This window comes from Acipenser ruthenus, chromosome 8 (assembly GCF_902713425.1).
Source record: "Acipenser ruthenus chromosome 8, fAciRut3.2 maternal haplotype, whole genome shotgun sequence".
Lineage (NCBI taxonomy): Eukaryota > Metazoa > Chordata > Actinopteri > Acipenseriformes > Acipenseridae > Acipenser > Acipenser ruthenus.
Genome location: NC_081196.1, coordinates 6039604 through 6061884, shown reverse-complemented (window position 1 = coordinate 6061884; position 22281 = coordinate 6039604). Strand labels below are relative to the sequence as shown.

At 36.5% G+C, this 22281-nt stretch overlaps 1 protein-coding gene across 3 annotated transcripts; it reads right to left on the bottom strand.

The window, feature by feature from the left end:
• Positions 1–515: 515 nt before the first annotated feature.
• LOC117972673 (centrosomal protein of 126 kDa-like) lies at positions 516–21568 on the bottom strand. 3 transcript variants are annotated; one of them, XM_059028276.1, is made up of 13 exons: positions 20964–21568; positions 20658–20762; positions 19258–19377; positions 17270–17415; positions 16303–16414; positions 15059–15242; positions 8573–10703; positions 7331–7486; positions 6067–6185; positions 4783–4858; positions 3404–3613; positions 1850–1914; positions 516–1626 (listed from the first exon to the last, which is right to left on the bottom strand). In XM_059028276.1, exons 2-13 carry the CDS (start codon positions 20690–20692, stop codon positions 1504–1506), a joined length of 3477 nt encoding a protein of 1158 aa, XP_058884259.1. In that variant the 5' UTR covers positions 20693–20762; positions 20964–21568; the 3' UTR covers positions 516–1503. The 3 variants fall into 3 exon arrangements, with proteins under 3 accessions (XP_058884259.1, XP_058884260.1, XP_058884261.1); XM_059028277.1 differs by having other exon boundaries at positions 20658–20728; XM_059028278.1 differs by lacking the exon at positions 20964–21568 and having other exon boundaries at positions 15059–15221; positions 20658–20957.
• Between the last annotated feature and the right edge of the window lie 713 nt (positions 21569–22281).

Here is a 22281-nt window from a genome sequence, read left to right as displayed (position 1 = left end):
GGGACTGCTGATGTCTATGGAAATTCAAAAGAAATATGATGCCTGCTGTGTTTCCCACACAGCTTTGCCAAGCCTCACCAAGGTTACCTTTATGAACATTTGAAAGGATCTGCTCTGGGTTTCTTTAAGCGCTTGTATCTCATGAGTAAATACAGTAAATTGCAAACAAACTTCAACTTGGTGGATGCATTGTGTGAACAACAGTGAATGGGATTTGTTCAGAATACCAAACTCAAACCCTAACCTTAAAGAGTAAGTAGCAGGGTTCCGAAAAATATAGCGTTACACGTCCCCACGTGCTGCTACAACTGTTTAAATAACAATCCTGTAATTTTTCTTTTCATTGTTAACACCCTGACAACTTTTTAAACTTACAACTTTAGTCTGTTTCAAAGCTCTTTTCAAAATGTCTGCTCTAGTGCACTGATACTGTAAGGATTATTGCCCACATTGTCAAACAGGTAACACAGCAAATATGATCCATGATGTGGTACGGAACAGAAAAGCCAGAGCACTTGTTATGTTTTTTTTTTTTTTTTTTTTTAAATCGCTCTTCCTGCAGTGATTTAGAAGACGACGTTAACAATGAAAGGAAAAATTACAGGTACGTTATTTAAACAGTTGTGGCAACACGTGGGGACGTGTAACGCTGTATTTTTTAGAACCCCACTACTTTCTCTTTAACCCTAACATCAAAATCTGAATCACCAAAGGGAGTGAACATGTGTGACTGTTTAACACAGGTGACTGCTTATTAAAGATGCTGCTGTCATTCACTTGTACATGGAAGAAAAAACAAACTTCTGTCTGGTAATTGCAGGTCACCGAATAGTTCAAATGATGGTAAACCTAGGTTTTATCGTACATTGAATTGTCAAGTTGCTTTTTTTTTCTTTTTCTTTTTTAGTTATTACACTGCAAACTGCAACAACACTTAAATTGACTAAATTATTTCCATCTGTGTTTTAATGTACATAAACATTATCAGATATATCAAAAAGCTTAATGTTACATAAAATATAAAATATCTTTCAAAAATATATATTTGTACTTGTACTATATAAAAGCAAAGCAGGGAGCACAACAGGGAGATCTACTGTCTGCATGTTTTACAGTAGAATATATCTTGTACCTTCCAGGAAAAAACACTGGATACAAAAATAAAAGAACAATCAGAAGACCTAGGCTGTGGCTTATTTCTAAACATTATTGCTATTTTTTGGATGGTTTAGGCAAAGAACAAGTTTTCCCCAAACTTGCAAACAACATTAGTATTACACTTTTTTTTGTTTTTGTTGTAAGCTAAAGTTAATTTAAAAAAGTAAAGTGCTTTATTATAATGCAGTTTTTAATCACCACAAACACAGTCAGACCTTTTAATATAGGGAGATTCATCAGCGGGGTAAATATACAGCTGGTCCTTCCATACAGGTACTGCAGTCTTTAATACCGGATTTAGTGGAATTTAAAATTTGATACCGATGAGCACTGCTTGCAGTTGTCTCAAAATCGTCTCTGTAATCGCGTGCGATTGTCAGCAGAGGCACTTCGGTTTCTATACCGGGCTGCAACAGACATCTCTCCTGGCCGAGTTGCTGGGCCTGCTGGGACACCCTGGTTTATAACCTGAAATAAAAGTTTGTTATTTTGTGAACATAAAATAATGTGCAGTTATTCTCGTTTAGGGTTCTATAACACATATAAACCTTTTGAAGCTGCCACATAACAAGGTAATATGGTTTTATATAGCACCTTTAATGAAAGAACAGTCCAACAGTTCTATGCTTTAGTTATACATTAAAGGATAAATACAGCTGACTTAGAAAGAGCAGCTAGCTCGGATACTCACGAAAGGAGAAGTAATCTGCAAAACTCCTGTCGCAGACGGATTCCATCCACAAGCATCCTGTACGTCTAAAAAAGCATGACAAAATTATGATAAAATAGTTACATTTACATTAGGTAAAGAGCAATTTTACTCCATTTATGAGGCCCAAACTGGTTATGGCTTTTAGCAATCAATTCACATATGTTTGAGATTTTAACTCCAGTCCCTAATATTTTGACATGCATGTCACAGTTACGGTATGGTGTGTACTATACTACCACATTTGTGGTCATGCATTAAAATCTAACCCTAGGATTGGCATTTAATTATGCCACCACTATCTCATTCCTACCAATTAACAAAAGAACAACTAAAGATAACTTCTGGTATTTTAGGTTCAATAATTGCACAACGCTATCACAGTTTTTGGTATTTGGTACTTTTAGGATAGCAGCAGCATAATAAAAATGTAATCCTAGAATTAGTCTCTCTGTAACATTTTACTTTTTTAAGTGAGTCTACGCGTGGTGATGTCAAGTATTACTAATAGTAGCAGTGTAGTTTATGCCAAGAGAAGTCTTTCCCCTCAATTCAAGAGGCCATTCATCAACAATGACCTTTTATCAGGGTGGCAGTGTGTAAATTCTTACCAGTATCCAGAGAAGAGAAAAGTGAGAGCTCCAATTAGAGGATAATGCCGCTGTGTCCTACCTGCATGACACTGCTTTGATTTGAAGGTGTGGTGCTTCAAGGGAACTGCCCCATCAACCCGATTACCTTGGTGGGGGTCTTAGTGGGGTACCTTTGAAATTGCTATTCATAAAACTGACCCTGCCTTCTTTTATCTGTGCTAACTTACTATAGCAGTAAACACACATTTAAAAGCAAGTTTAAACCAGCTCATAAACATTGGAATTACAGCTCTATTAAATTAAACAGCTATACTTCTTAACCTTAGAATAAGTGGTGTCTCTTTAGCGCACTGCCTGTTGAAATCCTCTAAATAATTTTATTTCTTGATTTTGTAATTTAACCAAAGCAGATTTACAATTTAAAAACTGTGCATGCTGTGACTGAGTGTTTTGTTTTGCAGGTGCAGTGTTATATCTGATTTACTGAATGACAAAAAGATATTTCATCTCTGATGCAATCATCAAAGCAGGCATTCCCTTATAAAAGTTTACAACAGCATACCATTCACGTCTATTCCATACAGGAGTGTGCAAATTTATTAGAACAAATCAAGAGTCGCCATTTATATCCTTTATATACCTACTTGCATGAAACCTCTGGGTGAGAGAATTTCATTTTGCAGTCAGTAATCGGTGATATAGAAACAGTAGGCACAGATGTGTGACAAGGTAAGACAACTTTGTGCTTAAATTAAGCATCTTAAACAACTTTTAAGACGTTTCATGCATTTCATTATTTGTGTGTTATTTTTCTCTATGTATTTTAAAATAATTGAATGTGTGGCCTATTAAAGCTATTAAATTTGTTTCTCAAGAGACCTTTCTTCCAAATATCCAAATTTTAAAAAAATACTTGAAATGTAGTCAATGAAATCCCTCTTACGCAGCAGCCTGTGGTTGAGGCGGTCCAGCGATTGAAGGAGCTTCTGTTCCTCCATGGACAATGCGCTGAGGCCCAGGTACTGGGCCCGGTGTTGCAGGAACGTGTGTTTCTGTGTTTGCACTGTTTCCATGGCAGCCAGGATCTCACTGTCCGCAGTTGAGGTATGTGCCAGGTTTTCTGCCAGCAGAAACTGGGCTGTGCTCTCAGAAACTGTCAACAGAGAACACACACACACAAGCCATATGAAACCTTTTAGAAATACAGAGGTTACATTGTACTCTAGTGTAACAACTGAAACCATGAACCTATCCCTAACCTAATGTGCAGTCGTCCTTCTGTACCTTCAAGCACAAATCTAAAGTATGCATAACATTACAAATGGATTTTGCCTAGCAACTAACTAAACTTACCTCCAATACAATCTTAAGACTGTGTAAATACATTGTAAAGTCATTTATAAACAGCGTTTTGTTTAACTGCACATTCTTTTAGATCTTTAAGAGTAGTATTTTATAACAAAAGTTTAATGAATGACTGACAAACAGTTGCTGTCTTCATGTAAACAGACTATGTCTGCATTCCTTTCATCCAATTATTGAAAAATGTTTTAAAATTATTTAAATTATAATGACTAATGTTTAAACTTAGACACCTCCCCACCAACATGTATTGCAGTATAATACATCTGCATTTGCCTTTTTTTTTACTTTTTAACAATATCTGGGTTTAGTTTAGGATTAAAGCACTATAAGTTTGTAGCTTATAATACCATCTCCATTCTTAATTACGTTAAAACAACACTTGCAGTTTCGGCAAGTGACTGATGAAGATAAGCTTTTAAGTCAGTGACTGCTTGGCCTTACACCTTATCTAAAAGCCTGTTTTATTTCAAGCTGTCTCCGTATGATAAAAGCAGTCTCTTTGAGATCCGCACAAGCCCACATCTGCAGGCATCTTCTTTGTGATGCAAGTAAAAATAACAACACTAAGTTAAGGTACAGCAGACAAACAATTTAACAAAGCGCCTTGTATTTTTAATGTGCACATGAGGACATTTGATGGAACCTTTGTCTGCCAGTGTAGATTCTACACTAGATTCCCCTCCTATTATTTATGTGTAAGATAAGGCCTATGCTGATTCTTCAGGTAAAAAATTCAACAAGATTTCTATAACCATTAACATAAACAACATGTTAACATGTTAATAAGTTAATAGGTAACATTTAAAGAACAAATAAGTGCCAATAAAATGAAAGCCTGACCGTTTGCTGTTGTGTGAAACCAGACAAAGTTCTACCACAGTTTTTTTTTTTTTTTAACTGATATCCGTTGAGGTGCAAATCTAATAAAAACATGTGCAATATTATATTATATTATACCTTGATCAGGGTTCAACATGCTTACTGGTTCAAAGTTGCTTGGGAATGGACTGATCTGGACAGTCCTTACAGATCCCTGAAAAACAAAGGAATACCTTATTTTCTGTAATGCAGTAATTGGACTTTATAAAGAGTTATTGTACCAAATTCTGTCTATTTTCACCCACAAAAGAACAGTCAAAGATTCTGATTATGTGAAAACTCAGTCTATTGGTTAGTTGCACACAAGCCATCAAGGTGCCGGTTGAAAAAATACTAAGTCAGTTGCTTAGTGAACAGGAGCACAGAGATGATTCACTGCGACGACTCTGTTAATTGTGATTTATTATCTGACTGAACGCTAAAAGTTAATTACATATTATATTCTAACCTGGCCTGAGTCACTAGAGTTCTAGATTTATGGAGACTAGCAGAAGGTCACCGACACTGATTTCTATTTCCAGGCTGACTTGTACGTAATACAGGAGGAGAAATAGAAAGGGTACAAGAAAAAGGTTGGTGCTATGCTTGTGAATTGATAAGCTCTTACTTTAGGGTTAATTATAAAAGAAACTGCTCTTGATCAGTAGTGGATGACCATTTTGTTGATAACTACCAGATTAGCAGCTTTCTCATTAGTAATGCCTGCAGCCGAAGGCTAATTAATTTCCTGATAAAAAGGGAACATACAGTTCTACAGTAATCTCCCTTTTTTTCAACATATCCACCATTTTTTAAATGTTTGTACAGACTCCAAAAACATCCAATGCTGCTCTGGGAAGCATCACACCGACAGGTTAAGGATTTATAAAAAGTGAGGTGTATTTCCAAAAACAAGATTACATTAGTCACATTATTTGCTTGCCAAATCAGATGTAGCTTATACAGTACATTTATTTATAGAAGGTAAAGCTATTACTCATAGATAAGTTTTATTTTAGAAAAAAGTCACAGGCAAGTGATAAAAAGTTAAAAAAAAAGGCAGCTGTGAGATGGATGGATCTTAACTAACCTTTTTGAAAAATACATTAGGTAAAGCATGTGGTTAGCAATACAGGTTATGTGAAAATTGTAATATGTACAAGTTCATATACACTAAAGTAAGGTAATCTATTAGGGTAACTTGAGGCTCCTAATAGCCCTGGTGCAAGATCAAATTGAAAGGGGTTGACAGAGAAGGAGGAAGTTGACCGTACCAGAATAACATTTATTTTTAAGTGACTCACCATAAACCACAATTAACAAGGTTACAACTCTTATCGTTTGCCAGTAGCTTTCATTTTCGCTATAAACATTATAAAATACCTGTCCATTGAGAGCTGGCTTCCTGGTAGCAGAGCCTATGGTCTGTCTCCTTTGCTCCAGAAGAGCTCTGTGTTTAGTCCCATTACTGTCCATGATCTGTTTTCTCCTGTTGACAGCAGCTTTACAACACACACAAAAAAGATGATAAATCAAAACCATGAAAGTAGGATCCAGAAAACGTAATCTTGTTCTTTCCAGAAGTTAAAAAAGTAAATGCAGTAAAATATGTTTTAGCAAAACCTGGCAGGTGTTAACAGTAATATATCATGGCAGTTTCACTTCCACATTGTATAGGAGGGGTTGATTATGAACATTAAATTTCCAGGAGCCCAGTTCAATTTCCATCTGGGGAAAAAAATCTGGACCATATTATACCATCGATGATCTGTCTCAATTCAATCCAAATGAACATTACTCCATATTCACTATGTTTATGAATTTAGATTTGTTTTCCCCCAAACTGATGTTTCCCAATTAAAAAGTAAATAGAAAGTTAACTGTGATACATTTTGACAGCAATTTTACAGTTTGCATATGCTTTTTTTTTTTACATGCTTTTACTACTTATCAGTTTGTTTCCTTTTTTTGTCATTTTTCGTTTTTTTGCTCCGTGGTAGGGTGGTATCCAGACAACTGGTGGTCCTTATTTTTTGTGGCTGAATTTGGTATCACTTATATGCTGCCATATTATATTAGTATATGGAATAAAAGATGACCTGTAGGGAATTTCAAGAGAATAATTCCACCGCTGGGATATATGACACCATAAACCACTGCACTTTTTTGTGTTATAAATGTGATAACTCCCTTTTTTGTGTGATGAGGTGATAACTCCCTTTTTTGTGACTTGTAAAAATGTTGGAACTGGCTGCAATAATTGGCACTATTCCTGTATTAATAATGAACTGCAGATTTGCACATACTGTACTCCACATATGCTGATGAAATAGTTCTAGCATCTCTCTCTCTCTCTGATTTTTTTTTTTTTTTTTTTTTTTATACATCTCACACAGGTATAAGCTACCTTGAGACAATATTTTAATGTAAAAGTATCTTAAAAATCACAAGGTGAAATCAAGATTTATGGGAGACTACAACCAAAATCACCATGAAAGTGTGATAAGGACAGGACTGGCATGAGACAGAACCAAACGTTCACTAATTTTAATTGGAAAAATTACTATATACTATGGACAACCAATAAGATTCGTTCAGTGAAGTAGGACAACAAGTTATTTTTACTTATAGTAAAGTTCAATCTTACTGTTTGATGGAGAAACAAAAAATCCACCCATTCTAGTGACCGACTTGACTCCATTCATCAGACTACCGCCATCAATTGTAAGATGAGATAGATTGGGTCGAGGCTGATGCAGGTTAGACAAAAGACCATTGTGAGCAGCAAAGCTCTGAGAGTCATCTAACACAAAAATAACAGTAGAAAAAAAGAAAAGTATGTTAAAAATGTGGTCAAAATTCTCTTTAGAATCCAGTAAAATCTGTTTCTGATTTGCTGTTCATTATTATAAATTCTGAGACATATACTGTATATTAATATGAAAGTAATCCCGTGGGAGATTCAAATTCCCTCAGTTGAATTTCTTTCAAATAGCTCCTTTTTATAACCCGGCCAGGGAAGGAATATCGCAACCCTGGGCCAATAAAAAGCAGATGCTATTGATAGAGTTATAATCTTTCTAAAAATCTAAAATCCCCCCTCCCCACCCAGGAGTACTGAACTATATAGCAGTGTTGAAACTACCAAAGATAAAGTGAAGTTACTATTTGAAAAGACTAGCTGTTTCCTTTACTATGAGGGCAATCAGAGGTCAATACACTTTATCACAAGAGTCATTTGGTCTTTGATAGCTTGGTTTTGCCTTGGGAGTTGCACACGTTTGGGAGTGCTGTGCTATTGCAGCAGCAATTAACATTACAATTTGAAAATATATGTAGCTTGAAAGTCATCACAGGTCTTCAAGCTTTGGGGTGTGCCAAGCTACCTGCCTGATTGTGGTTTTTTTTGTTGTTTGTTAATTGGTATTCAGTGAATTGTCAAAATTATGCAAAATCAGTCAATCTTTGCTTTAGGGTTTAAACTGCACTGTTTAAGTTTGTCAGTCATGTAGACTTCAATTTGCTTAGCATTATGAAAAACAGCACAATAACAAAACTAAATTAAAGATGATTTTCAAATTTAAAATCCTACAATTTATGTTCCCCGTTTAGCTCAGTGAAAACACATTAAACAAAACATAATCAAATTATTTTCAGAGATAATTAACCAACTCAACATGGTTTCAATAATGAGCTAATGAGAACATAATTGGACTTATTTTATAAAATAACAACAAAATAACTTGATTTACTACTTTAAATGGACCCCTTTACCATGCCCTAAAATCAAAATGTCTAATAAAATGCTATATACAGTGTCTTTTGAGATCTTTAAACAATTTTTTTGACAGATATACAACTTGGATGAAACTGTGGACAAGAACAGTACCATCCTTGGATGTCAGTGCACTGCGGACACCCTGCCACAGCTTTGTGATCTCCTCATCGGTGGGTGTATGGTCCACACGTAGACCGTTCTCTCCATAGACCGGACCCCGTCTGAGAGCACTGTTCAAACCCTCTTGCTGGGTCACTGTCTCTACAGTGTTGGCCATGTAGGTGGCCTTGGTGACAGTCTCATAGGCCGAGACTGTGTAGGAAGGTGGGAACGGTGTGAAGGTGACAGCACTGCTGGTGAAGGAATTACCCTGTGGCACAGAACAGCCATCCGGAATGTCTTTGTATGAAGCATGTTCCACAGGCATGCTTCCTTTGCTACCAGAGTAAATGTCTGTATAAAGAGTCCTTGGGGGCTTAATGACTGTCTCCCCATTTCTGGTGACAAGCTGCTTGTCCTCAGAAGGAAGGATCTTGGGCGGGGGGTGAGGTACTAAGATTTTACCCTGTGATTTAACAACATTGACAGCTTCGCCTGCAGATTGTGGCCTGAAAATGGCACCCTTTCTGGTCTTGCTGGCAGCACTGCCCAGCCGAGCCCTGGCTGATCGAGCTCTTCTAGGTACCTTCTGTCTTCCCTTCCGTGGACTAGCCTCGTTCTGTTCCTGCAGCTTACTGTCCTGACCCTTGGAGTCTGCCCAAGCTTGTTTAGTGAAATGATAACCAGTGGAAGCCACAGAAGTCATGACCTGGGTCGCCTCAGGGGTTGTTGTCATGGTAGCTGTCTGGAACTGACCCTGATGATGTTTTGCAGCAGCTGATGGGTTATTAAGATTGCTTTTAACTTGGGAGTTCTTAGCTTGATTCTGGTTGGCTAGTTCCTCGTCTTCTCCCATCTCCTCCTCATCTTCATTCCCTTGAGCAATTTCATCAAACCATTTCAGTTTTTTCTTTGTCTTGACATTCTCCGATTCCTTCTCTTTCTGTTTTGTCAGCTCAACGCTGTCCCTGATAGATACCCCAATTTGTTTTCCAAAAACAACACTGCCACCATTGAGGGTCACATACTTTGATTGTTTTTTGAGTATGCCCTTAATTATCTTCTTCTCATTCTTTGTCTCAGAAACAGCACTATTTAACTTGCTGTGGAGTGAACTAGAATAGGATGGTGATTTGTCTGTTCTTATTTGCTGTATCTTTTGCTCACCAGCAGTGGGGGTATCATGAATTTTAACCAGGAATGACTTGGGTACATGATCAGGGGTGTCTGCATCATTAACTTTTTCACTTTTTAATCCATGATTGGCTGTTCCAACGCTGCTGTTCTTGGCAGTGACAGGACTGCTTTCATAACCCTTTGTGCAATGATTGGGAGTAACTTTGTCAACTGGTTTTACAGGAGTGCTTTCTGTATGATTTATGGTCTCCTGTAAAGTGCTGGGGAGTGCAGAGGTGTTGTTTGTATCTGCCTCACTTTTAGAATGGCTGGAAGGTAAAATCACTGGGGTTGCAATAGGTTGGGATGAGAAATGCACTGATGGATTTCTGATTTGCTGTATTGACTCTGGTTGACCTTCTTGTGTTGAAATTAGAGTTTCTCTTGGTGTTGGATCTGGGGTAGACCAAGCTTTACTCGGTATAACTGTCAGACCACCCTTAACTAAATCATTGTGTCTTTCAAGTTTGTCCTGTACAGCTGTTGTAAGTCTAGGTTCAGTCCCACATGGAGTACAACTGACATTTGTATTTAGGGCTAAAGGAATGTGGTCATTATAAAAGGATTCTTTAGCATTGGGACACTGATGATCAATGTGGGCGTCTCTTCTGTTCTGAGCTGTTTCTTCTTGCTGCTTACTGTTCAAACACTTGTTAATAATTGATTCATAAGTTGTGTTTGATAATGGACGTGTCTGACAGTTTGCAGATGTCCAACTGTGCTGGTTCCACAGATCATGGCTCTCAGTTTTAGAAAATGGCATCTCAGCTGCAGAGGACATACCATTAAGGTGCTTCCGTGACGACTGAGGTCGCCTGTAATTGTCAGATACATGGTCCTCTGGAGAAGTATAAAATGGACGTTGGTAATTTGCCATAGAGGTATAGTTCTGCTCTTCATTCTCCAAGCTATCCAGGCTAGATAAGCTTTCAGATTGTCCAAGCTGTCTGACTTCTTGTTGAAAATCCTAAAAAGAAAAAAAAACACATTAGTAAACTACACTTAAGCTCATTGCTAATAAAACCAAATATCAGTTCTGATTTCTACCATGGAATCAGTTTCCTGCAAATCTGATTTTCAATCAATTCAAATTCAATCAAAACATATATTAGGGATACTTTAGAGCTTCCTTGATACTGATTATTTACTGCTATCACTAATATTGAACGTTCCTCAAAATACCTTAAATTAAATAATTAGTGGTGGTGCTACTATTTATATACTACTGATATCTCCGTTTTTTAAATGTTTTATTTTTTTACGTCTTTCTGTGTTCGACCACTGCTGTCCTGACTTGCTTGTGTGTTTGTATCAGGACCACCTTGTGAGAGGCCTTGTTCTCAATGAGTACTTTACTGGTTAAATAATTAAATAAAAAATAAGCTATATACAAATCTACTACCATGGGAAGTGTTAAAACATAATAGCATACTTTTAGTACATGCATCTTTTATTTTATTTTGCTTTAACTCAAAGAGCCTTTTTTAAAGTCAGATTCTTGATTTAATTGCATTTTAACAGCCCTAAAATCACCCCTTCAGGTTACAGTATACTGTATACAGCACTAAGACTAAACTGTAACTCAGATTGCACACAAAGAAAAACAAATATTCCCCTTCTATCTGGCATAAAGATAAAATCTATTGACTAACAACATGTATTACAGGTAATCCTAGATAGGAAGCAGTCTTTGAATAGATCTCTCTTGTGGTTTCAGCTTTTTATTCTGATACCACTTAAAAGTGATGTGTTTAAATCGTACTATAAGGGATTACCCCACTGCAATCTTCTATATCGCTGTAGGGGTGCTGCAATTATGCTGTTAACATGGTGAGTTAGGCAACTAAAGAAAATCTGCAAGCAAAGACTTATTGATATTTTACACTGTACAGTGTAATAGGGGCCACTTGAACTGAAAAACACAAAGAAAGCTGAGCGCAGACTCTAGAGCCCATAGAGTCCCCAGTAAAATGTTATCTTTAAATGAGTGTCGCTAACACCTGACAAAAGGATTATACCTTGTCTACAATGTATGTGTTAACAAACACTACCCACACATTGAGCAACCTGGAGACATGTTTATTACTAAAAACACAATCAGGAAACAGATACTATAGACTGATTAATGTCTTTCTCTTTTGTACATTTTCAGCTCTTTTGTTAATTTTTCTTTACTAAAAGGTTGGCTTTTTTTTTTCAATTACTGATTGACTTGCAAGCATGTTTGGATGCTTGTGGCTATTTTTCCCATTTCCCTGTCTTTAGTAAACAAGAGATTTGAAAGAAAGACTTAGTTAGGATTCTGTTAAAACAACTGAACACAGCACTGTTAATCATTCAAAATGTTAAAACTTTTTAAATGTTCACCTGCTCCACTGAGCTTCACAGAAACTGACACCTGGATACAATAACCTTTGTTTCCATGTCCTCTGCTTAGTCACCTGTGATCATCAGTATCCAATGGAACTTCAGAGTGGTCTCATGGCCAAGGTGTAAAAGTCAATGGCTAGCTTTTATATAGATTGCTCAGTAGCCCTCCCCAGATGAGAAGATTTTTTGGATTTTCTACCCGATAATCTTCCACGCCTTTTGTGGCAATGAGTTGTCACCCTGTACTACTTACATAATATGTGGAATTACAAATAACCATTCAAAGCTTCTTAATTTCAATGTATAGCTACGATTACTGTACCAATCCTAAATGTTTCTTTTCAAATCAATGCTTCTGCTGATCAGCTAAAAAAAAAAAAATGCACGCCACTAAAAAAAGAAAAATAAAGTGACAACAACTTTGATTAGTTGTTAGAACTTTAAAGAGGGAGGTCAAAGGTTTGAAGAGTGACATGACCTACAGACTTTTATATATTTTGTTGCACCAACAACCTGACAAACAAATGCTCCTGTATAGTCTGACAGTGACTGTTTATTCTCGTCTCTCTCTTTCACTAGTATGGAACTGTCACAACCGAAACACTTTTACAGTACTGTAAAACTGATGTCATACTGTTATAGTAGCAGAGGCTTACAAAGCCAGAACTCCATTTGGGTTAACATATCTAAACCCAATTTTAACATCTCAAATCACCTTTTGGTGAAACTTTTAGATGAAGTCAGCAAATCTGAAATCTGTTTTTCTCTGTGTGTTCACTGTGTATATTAGTTGAGCATTTTCATTCAGTGAAATCCGACCCAATGATCTTAGAGATATGCCACATCCCTAATCTAAATCGGTCCATTCCTTTGGAGATTAAAAAAAAAAAAAATGTAAATAGGATTATGACTCTGCTCTTCAGTATTTTAGAAGGAATTAAGGGGTGGTCTATGACCAATACAGGTGACAAAGTAGACTCACAATCCATTACTGAAAATCTCGGAACATGACGGTTGCTTGAATAATCACTCAAAGGCACCTCTGCCTTACAAATGAAAAGATAACTCCCCAAAGCTCTCCCTGACTGGCGTCTCATGTGAAAGGGACCTGTGTTTGCACTGCTAATCTTTTAGCACGTCTAGGCAGGTGAAGCTTTGGGCTAAAATTACATGCTTTTAACGCCACAAACAAGGTACCAAAATAAGTTAATACTGCTGGTATAGTGAGTGAGCTAATGATAACAGTTAGGTATAATAGCAGTGATGGATGACTAGGACTATAGAAAATTGTCAATCAAAACACACTGTCCATAACCTAAACACACAGGTAGTAATTGAGCTTTGGTGGCCAGAACAGTATGAAGGAAGTTACGTAGGATGAACCAAATACTTAGAGTCCAAATATTGAAGTTTTTTTTCTGTTTTCTCAAATGTAGGTTTTTTATTCACAGATAAAAAGACGCACATGAGTGGAACTTTCACATAAACAGGCTCAGAACCTCTTAACGACTCTTCCACCACATGGTTTCAAAATGAAAGTTTGCAGACTTTCTATTTCAGTGCTCTGCGTGTATTACAGTAACCTTTTACCTGATTATTTGGGCAGTGTAGGATGACTCACAAAGCACAGCAACAGATTAGTTAAACCTGCATCTTTGGTTTGCATGTATCACACTGACTGCACACTCAACATTATGATTAATTTTTTAAAGGTTCAGAATTAGGATTAAAAAATGTCATTATAGGATGTTCAATATGAGACTTTTGTCCTTTCTGTAAAGTTGCTGTGCTTGTAAATAATGTAATTAATGTATCAATCAATTACTTATTAACCTAGACATTCCAGTAATCATTTGACTGCATCCCTTTTAAATCTGAATACATACCAATACAGGTAAGATGCACTGTTATGAGAAAACAATTCTCGCTATTGCTTTAACCACTCAATTGTTAATCTAAATAAAATAAAATTAAGTTCTTAAGACTGGTTTTACAGACTGCTACTAGCACTAATCTTGAAGTGCCTAATGTTAGGTAAGGTAGTCCAAGATTAGTGATAATCAGGGTCTATGAAGCCAGCCTTTAGTCTTGTAGGCAAACATTGCCCTTATTAGTGTATGGAAACTTTATGTATGGGGATAAAATATAACACAGCTTGAAAGTGTTTTAATGTACTGGGAAGCGAGGCATAAAACACAGTTGGTGGGATAATGTTGGTGAAATTAGCAAAGTAATTTGGTGCCGCCTCCTGGGGGAAGATTGGAAATACAGTCTGTCTACGCAAATGTGTAATAAAAAAATATATTACCACATTATTTCTTTCTGCACACAGGTCCAGTTACAGTATTTTTGTTTCTGAATTTAAAAAAACAGGAGCAAATATGGCACTACAGAAGCTGAAAAAATATATGCCCTTGATGTTTAAGTACACTGACTATACAGGTTTATATAAATCTTATGCTTAAATGTGTCCTCTTGCAAAAAGGAACGTTTTCACAGTAACAAAATGTGAAATCTTCCGTGGGCGAAATGTGATTCTCAGTCTGCGACAAAGTTTAGGTGTCAGCACATGGGTAGCACTACAGACTGCACTAGAGAAGAAGATGCTAATTCCTCCAAAACCTCCATCACACTGTTATGGAGTAGGAGTAGATAATGGAAACTACACAGATAAAAAAGCAATGAAGAGAAACAGAACACAAAACGACTGGAAACGGGGGAAAAAAAAGATTTTAAAATGCATTTAATGTGCTACTTTAAGCAGGAGCGAACATTGGGCTTTTAGAGCAAATTACTTTATGTTACTCCTTACATGGTTTCATCTGGGGCTGAAGGTATAATTGCATGGATATACAGTAATTACATGTTAAGTAGTACAACTGCATGGTTGTAGGTTATGCACTCTAATATTTACACAGTTGTTTTAATATAACACTGTTTGAGAGCGATTACCTGCTGCTCCTCCAGGAGGCGCTGTGTCTCCTGCAGCTCATGCTGAAACAGCAGCTGGCTGTTCATGAGGTTGGTGCCGCTCTTCTCCTGCATCAGTTTGGCATAGGCCACTGCTGCTGACAGCTGCTTCTGGTAGCGAGAGCTACTCGAGACTGCTGAAGAGCTCGGAGATGAAGAGTGGCTCCTGTAAACAGTACTGAACTTTAGACTGCTAACCACGTAATACTGTATATGTTCAGTGATAACAAGATATACCGGTACAATATCACTTATGTTGATTACAGACATTTAGGGCCATAGTCAAATATTTACAGTATAGTTTGTACTATAAAGAAAACATGTTTATGTTACAATGCTCCGTAAAAAAAAACATTTTATTTAAAATGCAAACAGTAGAAAGGTTAATAATAATGTATTTATTTTTGCAAAATTCTTGCAAATCTGAATTTCCTGAACACCACTAACTGCTTTGTTTCTTTTTGATATATTTTTATATTTGTTTATCTAAGAACATAAGAACATAAGAAAGTTTACAAACGAGAGGAGGTCATTCGGCCCAAAAAAGTTGTTTGGTTGTTAGTAGCTTATTGGTCCCAGAATCTCATCAACCAGCTTCTTGAAGGATCCCAGTGTCAGCTTCAACAACATTACTGGGGAGTTGGTTTCAGACCCTCACAATTCTCTGTGTAAAAAAGTGCCTCCTATTTTCTGTTCAGCGGGTACGTTTGATTCCTTTCTACGGCATTTGGTTGCAGCTCAGAGTTTAAGCCTCTCTGACTTAATTCGGCACGTTTGCATAAAAAGGTAACTTACTAACATCCCAACTGCTCTGAATTTGAGTTTTCCTTTGTATCCGCCAGTCCTATCTTCTGTATGAAAATTGAAGCATCAGCATAGGTAAACTGGCAATGTAAATACCATGACAAAATGTATAGGCAAATTTCATACAGATTACAAACATATAGCCTTCGTGAGCCCATTCAGTCAAAAGAAACGTAATAAATGGCCATAAGTTTCATCACAATTGGATAATCGGTTCTCTATATTCGGTTTTTTCAAAATGTAAGTGGCCGTAAGTACACTATATCCCTGTATAACTTTTTTAGGGTGTCCTTCCAAAGCTGCGATTTAGTTCCTAGCATAATAACCAGGGGCACTGAGCCACCAGTGTCTCTTTCCCACATCAATATATTTTACTGAAGGGAATAGGATATTAATTAAGTTAGCAAGATGCATGTTCTTACCTGTTATTGGTGGGGTTTCTCAAGTAGATTGGAGAATAAGGAGATGAGGACGAAAAAGAACCTTGGATCTGTTCAAGGGCTTCTTCTAATCGAGGTGTTTGTTTTCTATAAACTTTAGAAAGTTAAACATAAAATAGTATTGTAATGTGTCTTTGTGATATAAAGTGTTGTACTAGTCTAGCTACTGGCTACTGTTTCTTGTTTGTAGCTTATACAGCTACAGTGTATGGTCAAAAGTTTTGCATCACCCTAGAGAATTAACACATTTTACTTCATAAAGTTGAATGAAACCTGCTGAGTAATGTCACATTAACATATTGAATTGCATACCGCTTTGTAGTTTTCCATATACTTAACGGAAAACTGATAAAAATTTAAAAAATGTGACATCTCTAAATCTAATGTGAAATACTGTATTTCTATTATGGCTTCTGGTACACTTTTGCAAAATCATTTTGTAGTTTCTTTGATTACATGATGCTAAATAAAAGATCTAAATTATGTTCATATAGTTTTTTCAATCTTAAAACTTTTGGCAATAGCTGTATATTAGTCAGCCTATTTATTTTGTTTTGCTATTCCAAAAGCACAATATATTTGGATTGCTAAAGCTATACCCAGTAATCACATGTGTTTTTAAGACTAGGATTATAATGCCAGAGTGCTTTTAAGCACCAAAAAAAAAAAAACAACTGTGTTAACTGTATGCAATTGTTCAATGCTAACACAGCATACAATGCCAGAACCATCAACTATCTGAATCAAACTTGTTGTTTATTTTCTTATTTGGTACTTTTAAAAAGCTGCTATAGGATAGCTGTGTCATAATTAAAATTAAATCCCAGGTTAAGTCTCATGTTATTTTTTTACCTTGGGGTTGTAACCAAGTCAATACAAAGATAATTAAAAAAAAAATTTGATTACAGTGAAGAGCTACTTCTTTGGTGTGCTTTTGTATTTTGCCCACCTTGTCTCTTTCTCTGTGCTGGAGGGAGATGTGCTCTCTGAAACCTCTCTGTCACCTCCTGTACTCTCTGTTTCCTCTGCTGGAGGATGTCTTCCCTCACTCTCTGCTCCCTCACATCTTCTTCTTTTCGCCTCTCCTCCAGAATTCTGCAGTTCAAACAGAACAGATCTATTTAAACAAATGGCAAAATCCTGGAAAACAAAACTACACAAGGAAACTGAATGCAACGGAACAAAAACAAATGGATAATACATTAAAAAAAGAAGTATGTTGACTGTCCTTTTTAATTGTAACACAAAAAATGTTTTGAAATGGTTGTGAAAATATTTTTTTTCTTTTAGTATTTCTATATGTCTCATGATTAAAAGTTTATTGTTAATAAATCTTACAGTACTTTAGTTAATGTGCCACCTATACATCAATTTTTTTTATATTAATAGAATACAGTTTTATATTCAGGAACCCATTCTAGGTTGTAGTTGGCTTCAAGATTGGCAAGCGCTTCCCAACATATAGCTTCAGTAGCTCAGCCAATCACGTGCCAGTAGGCTTTCCTACAAAACATCTTATCTTGTAGAGACTTGTCAAGTCAGCACAGATAAAAGTTCCATCAACCTTGTAAATGGAAGCTTGTAATCCCAGAACACAAAAAGGAGGGCTGACTGAGGAAGGCAGTAATCTAATCGTGCAACAAACACTTGTTCAAGCCTTGTAGGTTCCTTGTATTTTGCTTAAAATGAAAGATGAACCTTTCCCTGTAGACAAACTTCTCAGAGTACTCATCAATTAATCAAATCCACTACTCCAGGTACTTAAAGTTAGACAAGTGCAGTAAGAAAAATAAACAAAATGCTTCTCCCGTTCAAAATACATAATGCAACAAAATCACTACGCATCTTGTTTTGATCAATTATTAGCACTTAGTAAATGTGCATATACTGTAGTATTTAAGACAATGAAGTATTGATAAATAAAAAAGATTTGGGGAATCAAATACAGTAAAACCTGTAGTATTGGGTATCACATTTTAACTACATACGGTAGCAGATGTATAGAAAAAGTATACACAACATCACATCATGCTAAAAGCAATAACTAATTCTGTATACCATATTATATTGTTTATCTTCTAGTTATTTGTCAGATTATATTGCTTGGCACAGGATTTGGACTTGAACCTGAGGTGAACTTAATAGCCTAAGGGAAACCCTTTAGTCTAGCCAGAACAGCGAATGGATCTTATAAATTGCATGACAGTTCCTAATTAAGAGATCTAATTCCAGCGGATAAAATCCTGCTGACATGTTAAGTGTGGAATAATAGGATATCTATTTCCCTTCACTGCTTTCTGTCACAGTGCTGCTAAAACCAACAATGTGTCACCGCAGCATTGGAAAAAATATGCCATCGGCTGGGTTAGGGACAATGGGACTATATACAGCTACAATGGACCAGGCAGCTTTGTAAAACAGCACGTGGAATAATGTTTCACAAATAAAACTAATAGTATTCTTATTTTCTCTATATTATAAAACAGATTTGTTGAGTATTATTGGGCTTATGTAACATACCATACAGTATAAGTACATACATAACTGAAGTACTGAAATGAGTACAGAAGAGGGTTATATTATTATTACATAAACATGGACATGGATGACCTTTAAAAAAAAATAACAGTACATCACAAACTGGAATAAAGTAACAAAACCCCTTTTTTATGATGGAATCATCCGCATCATCCTTACAGGAAAACATACTGAAAAGGCACAGACAAGTAAATGGTTAGATTTTAGCTTCACAAATACAGTAACACTTTCCTCACACAATATGGCTTTTTCAGTACATTTCAGATCCATATTAGCACCTACGCTAACGAGAAGGGTACTGAAAGCTTACCAAACTGTTGCCTAATGTCTCACTGTAAATGTCGGTTGGCTTAGAACAAAACTGCTGGGTTCTTAAAATAAAGTTGACTTTAAACTCACCTTCTTCTGCGATTTGTTTCCGAAGAGAACTGACGAGCCCGGGCTCGACTTGCTTTCTGCTCCTCAACCAAGACTTGACGATCCTCTTCCAAATCACCGTCATGCTGTATCTTTGTATTTCTGGTAGCATATGTGGTTAAGGAGTTTAAAACCTAAAAAAAAATCTGGCTTGTATGTTCAAAGTTCACAAGTTCACAATTGTCATTAACAAATGGAAACCAGGACCAATAAAACCCAGTCCACTGATTCCCATAGACTGTAAAACAAGTTGAGTCGTTGTTCCACCCCTCCAAATGAAAATATCAAAATATTGGAATTGTTAAACTCAGACAAAAAAGTTACTACGTTACTGAAGACAGGTGACGTCTACTTTTTGTATCTTTATTACCTGGTTGCCATAAAGACTTATCTGTGCAGTATATCTGTGTAAAGCAGTGGTGCTCACCTACAGGGCTGTCCAAGATAATCTGCTTCTTAACATCAAACATTGCAAGTGCCTACTTGTCTAGGTAGAGAAAACAATGAACACTTTATTGAAATAGGCTATATTATGTTGAGTGTGTTATAAACAATTGACATATATACAGTAAAAACATTTAGGGGGCTCATCCTAGAGAAAGTTTGTAGTTTGCTGAGCTTTTCCCTTATGTATGCTGTAGTATACATACTATGGTATATATAACATGTATGTATGTATGTGTATTTTTTTTTTTTTACACACTCTTTTGCTATTTACCATAGTTTCCTGTGTATCACCATGCTTTCGCTAGCCTGTGCTTTACAACACTGTACACTTGTTTTAGGACAGTGAATCTTAAAAGCAAACAAAGTGTTAACAAACAAAACATGATTCATGAAAGGTGTTCAGTTTGTTGAGTATGAATTGTTCTCTTCCTGAAGCTTGTCTAGAATCATTATAATTGACAGCCCCCTCCCCCAACCAGGGTCTTGGGAGGTCCTGTTATAATCCAAGCGAGACCGATGATCATGCCAAGGTTTAATGATACAGCCAGCCAACACTGAATTACACACAACATCTCATTAGGGGAAACAATTTAGGAACTCCCTCTGTCTGGTGAAATAACGTTTTTCATATCTTTACTGTTTTTCAGTATCCTCTATGAATGAAACTAGGATATATACTATAATAGCAGTGATGCAGTCAGAAACGTTGACAGCTCATTATAAAGGATTAGACAATAAACAACGTAAGGATTATAACAAAAATACTGCTCTATTACTGGCTTACTGTACTGTAGCAACTTTTCTGCCAAACAAATAAAAATGTATAATGATAATTACATAATTGATATAATTCAAACAAACTCCCACTTAAAGCTATAGCTACAATTACAATATAACATACATTCAGTTTTTCGACTTATTTTTTTGAAGGATACGAGTAGGAGCTGGCCCTTTGAACATGCATTCTCATTCCCCCACCGACAAGGTGGCGACAGGTGTGCAGAGACTGCCCGAATCCACATTCAAACCGTTAGGGATCGCTGAATTCATTTATGAAACGGGTTGTCATATTCAAAATAGCTAACCTCCACCACAGCATTGCAGAATACCCAAATGCGAGATGTTACTACTAGCACGCTCCAGTTTCAATTATACGTTTCACCATTGTAGCAAAATGCTTCGTTCACTACTCGTTCTTCACCCAGTAGCTTTTACTTTAATGTATATAATTTAGAATTTACCTGGGTTTATCATTAGTAAAAACTTTCGAGCCGCTGTCCCTGTAGATCCAACAGCTCCGCCATCTTGACAACCAGAGACGCTGCTTCCATGGTAACGGAAAGGGAAACCATGGACGGAAAACATCAGGCTTTTTTTATCCTTGACATTAGGTGGGAAAGGAAAGGAGGAAGCGACGTACGATTATAATGTAAGGGACTGCACGAAGTACGACAAGAACAGTATGTCTTTTTAAACATGTACGGCAGACTGTGGTAGGCATGCATTCAGTGCGCGTGGCAAGCTCACATACTTGAATATCTATGGCTGCGCGTGCGATCAGCCCTCTCGTGTTTTTTTGCGTAGGACTCCTCCCATGTGTATGATCCCCTCCACCTGGAGACGAGCGCCCACTGAACAGTTTCCAAATGTTGGAAAGTATGAATACGGCATATTTTTTGTAAACTATGCAGGATTATTTTTAACGGTGGGACAGTGGAGCAAGAATGGTGTTTGTGGTAGTTCAGCAAATCTGGAGCAGTTCCCAGACTCGCAAATTGCAAAGATGCTGCAGGAAAGTGTAAACGTCACACATAAGGCGTGTCTAACAATTTCAGCATCAGCATTGCTTTTGAAATTCAGATTGATTGATAGCGTGTTTATAATACAGCAATTGTGTGTTCATTTAAAATAGAAGATAGTTGACTTAATGGAATGTTACCGACAGTGGGATTATTGATCCGACACATGCAGTGTAATGAATGACGTTTAAGAGCTGAAAACAATTAAAAAGGTATAATTAAGCAAATTATCATTTCAATTAAGGTTAAGTAATTGAGAGCTCGGAATGAAAACCAGCAGACACACTGGGTCCCCAGGACCGGGGTTTAAAGCCACTAGTCTACAGTGTTCTGAACCAAAAAATACAATTGAAGTGTCTACTATACAAGTCCAATAGACACAATAGAGTTTTGATGAACTTCAAAGATAGAAAGGCAGTCAGCTAAAAAATGTGTAAAAAAAAAATCACAAAATCACTCAGGTGCAACAGTCTTGTGATTTGCCCAAACATCAATAGTTTTCAACATAACTTTCAGGAAGTATTGTAATGTCCCTCAGGTCATAGAATAACATGTTTTATACATGCATCTATTTGAAAACACTAAGCAGAATACATAATAATAAGCGTTTACAAACAAACAAACAAACAAACAAAAAACTAAAAAACTAAATATAACGCTTAGTCCTTAAAGGGTTAAGAGTGGAAATATTTCAAAAACTATTTCAAAGCCAGATTAATAAAAAGTCCAAACAAGGATTTTATTAAAATATACATATATG

What these genes read in the sequence shown, in the direction of transcription:
- LOC117972673 (XM_059028276.1), bottom strand. Translation starts at nt 20,692, where the DNA reads ATGAGAATGCATGTTCAAAGGGCCAGCTCCTACTC. An exon ending in TTTTGTTTCTCCATCAAACA is followed by an intron (nt 6,186 to 7,330) that starts GTAAGATTGAAC and finishes TGTGTTGTAAAG; the next exon opens with CTGCTGTCAACAGGAGAAAA. An exon ending in AGCCAGCTCTCAATGGACAG is followed by an intron (nt 4,859 to 6,066) that starts GTATTTTATAAT and finishes TTTGTTTTTCAG; the next exon opens with GGATCTGTAAGGACTGTCCA.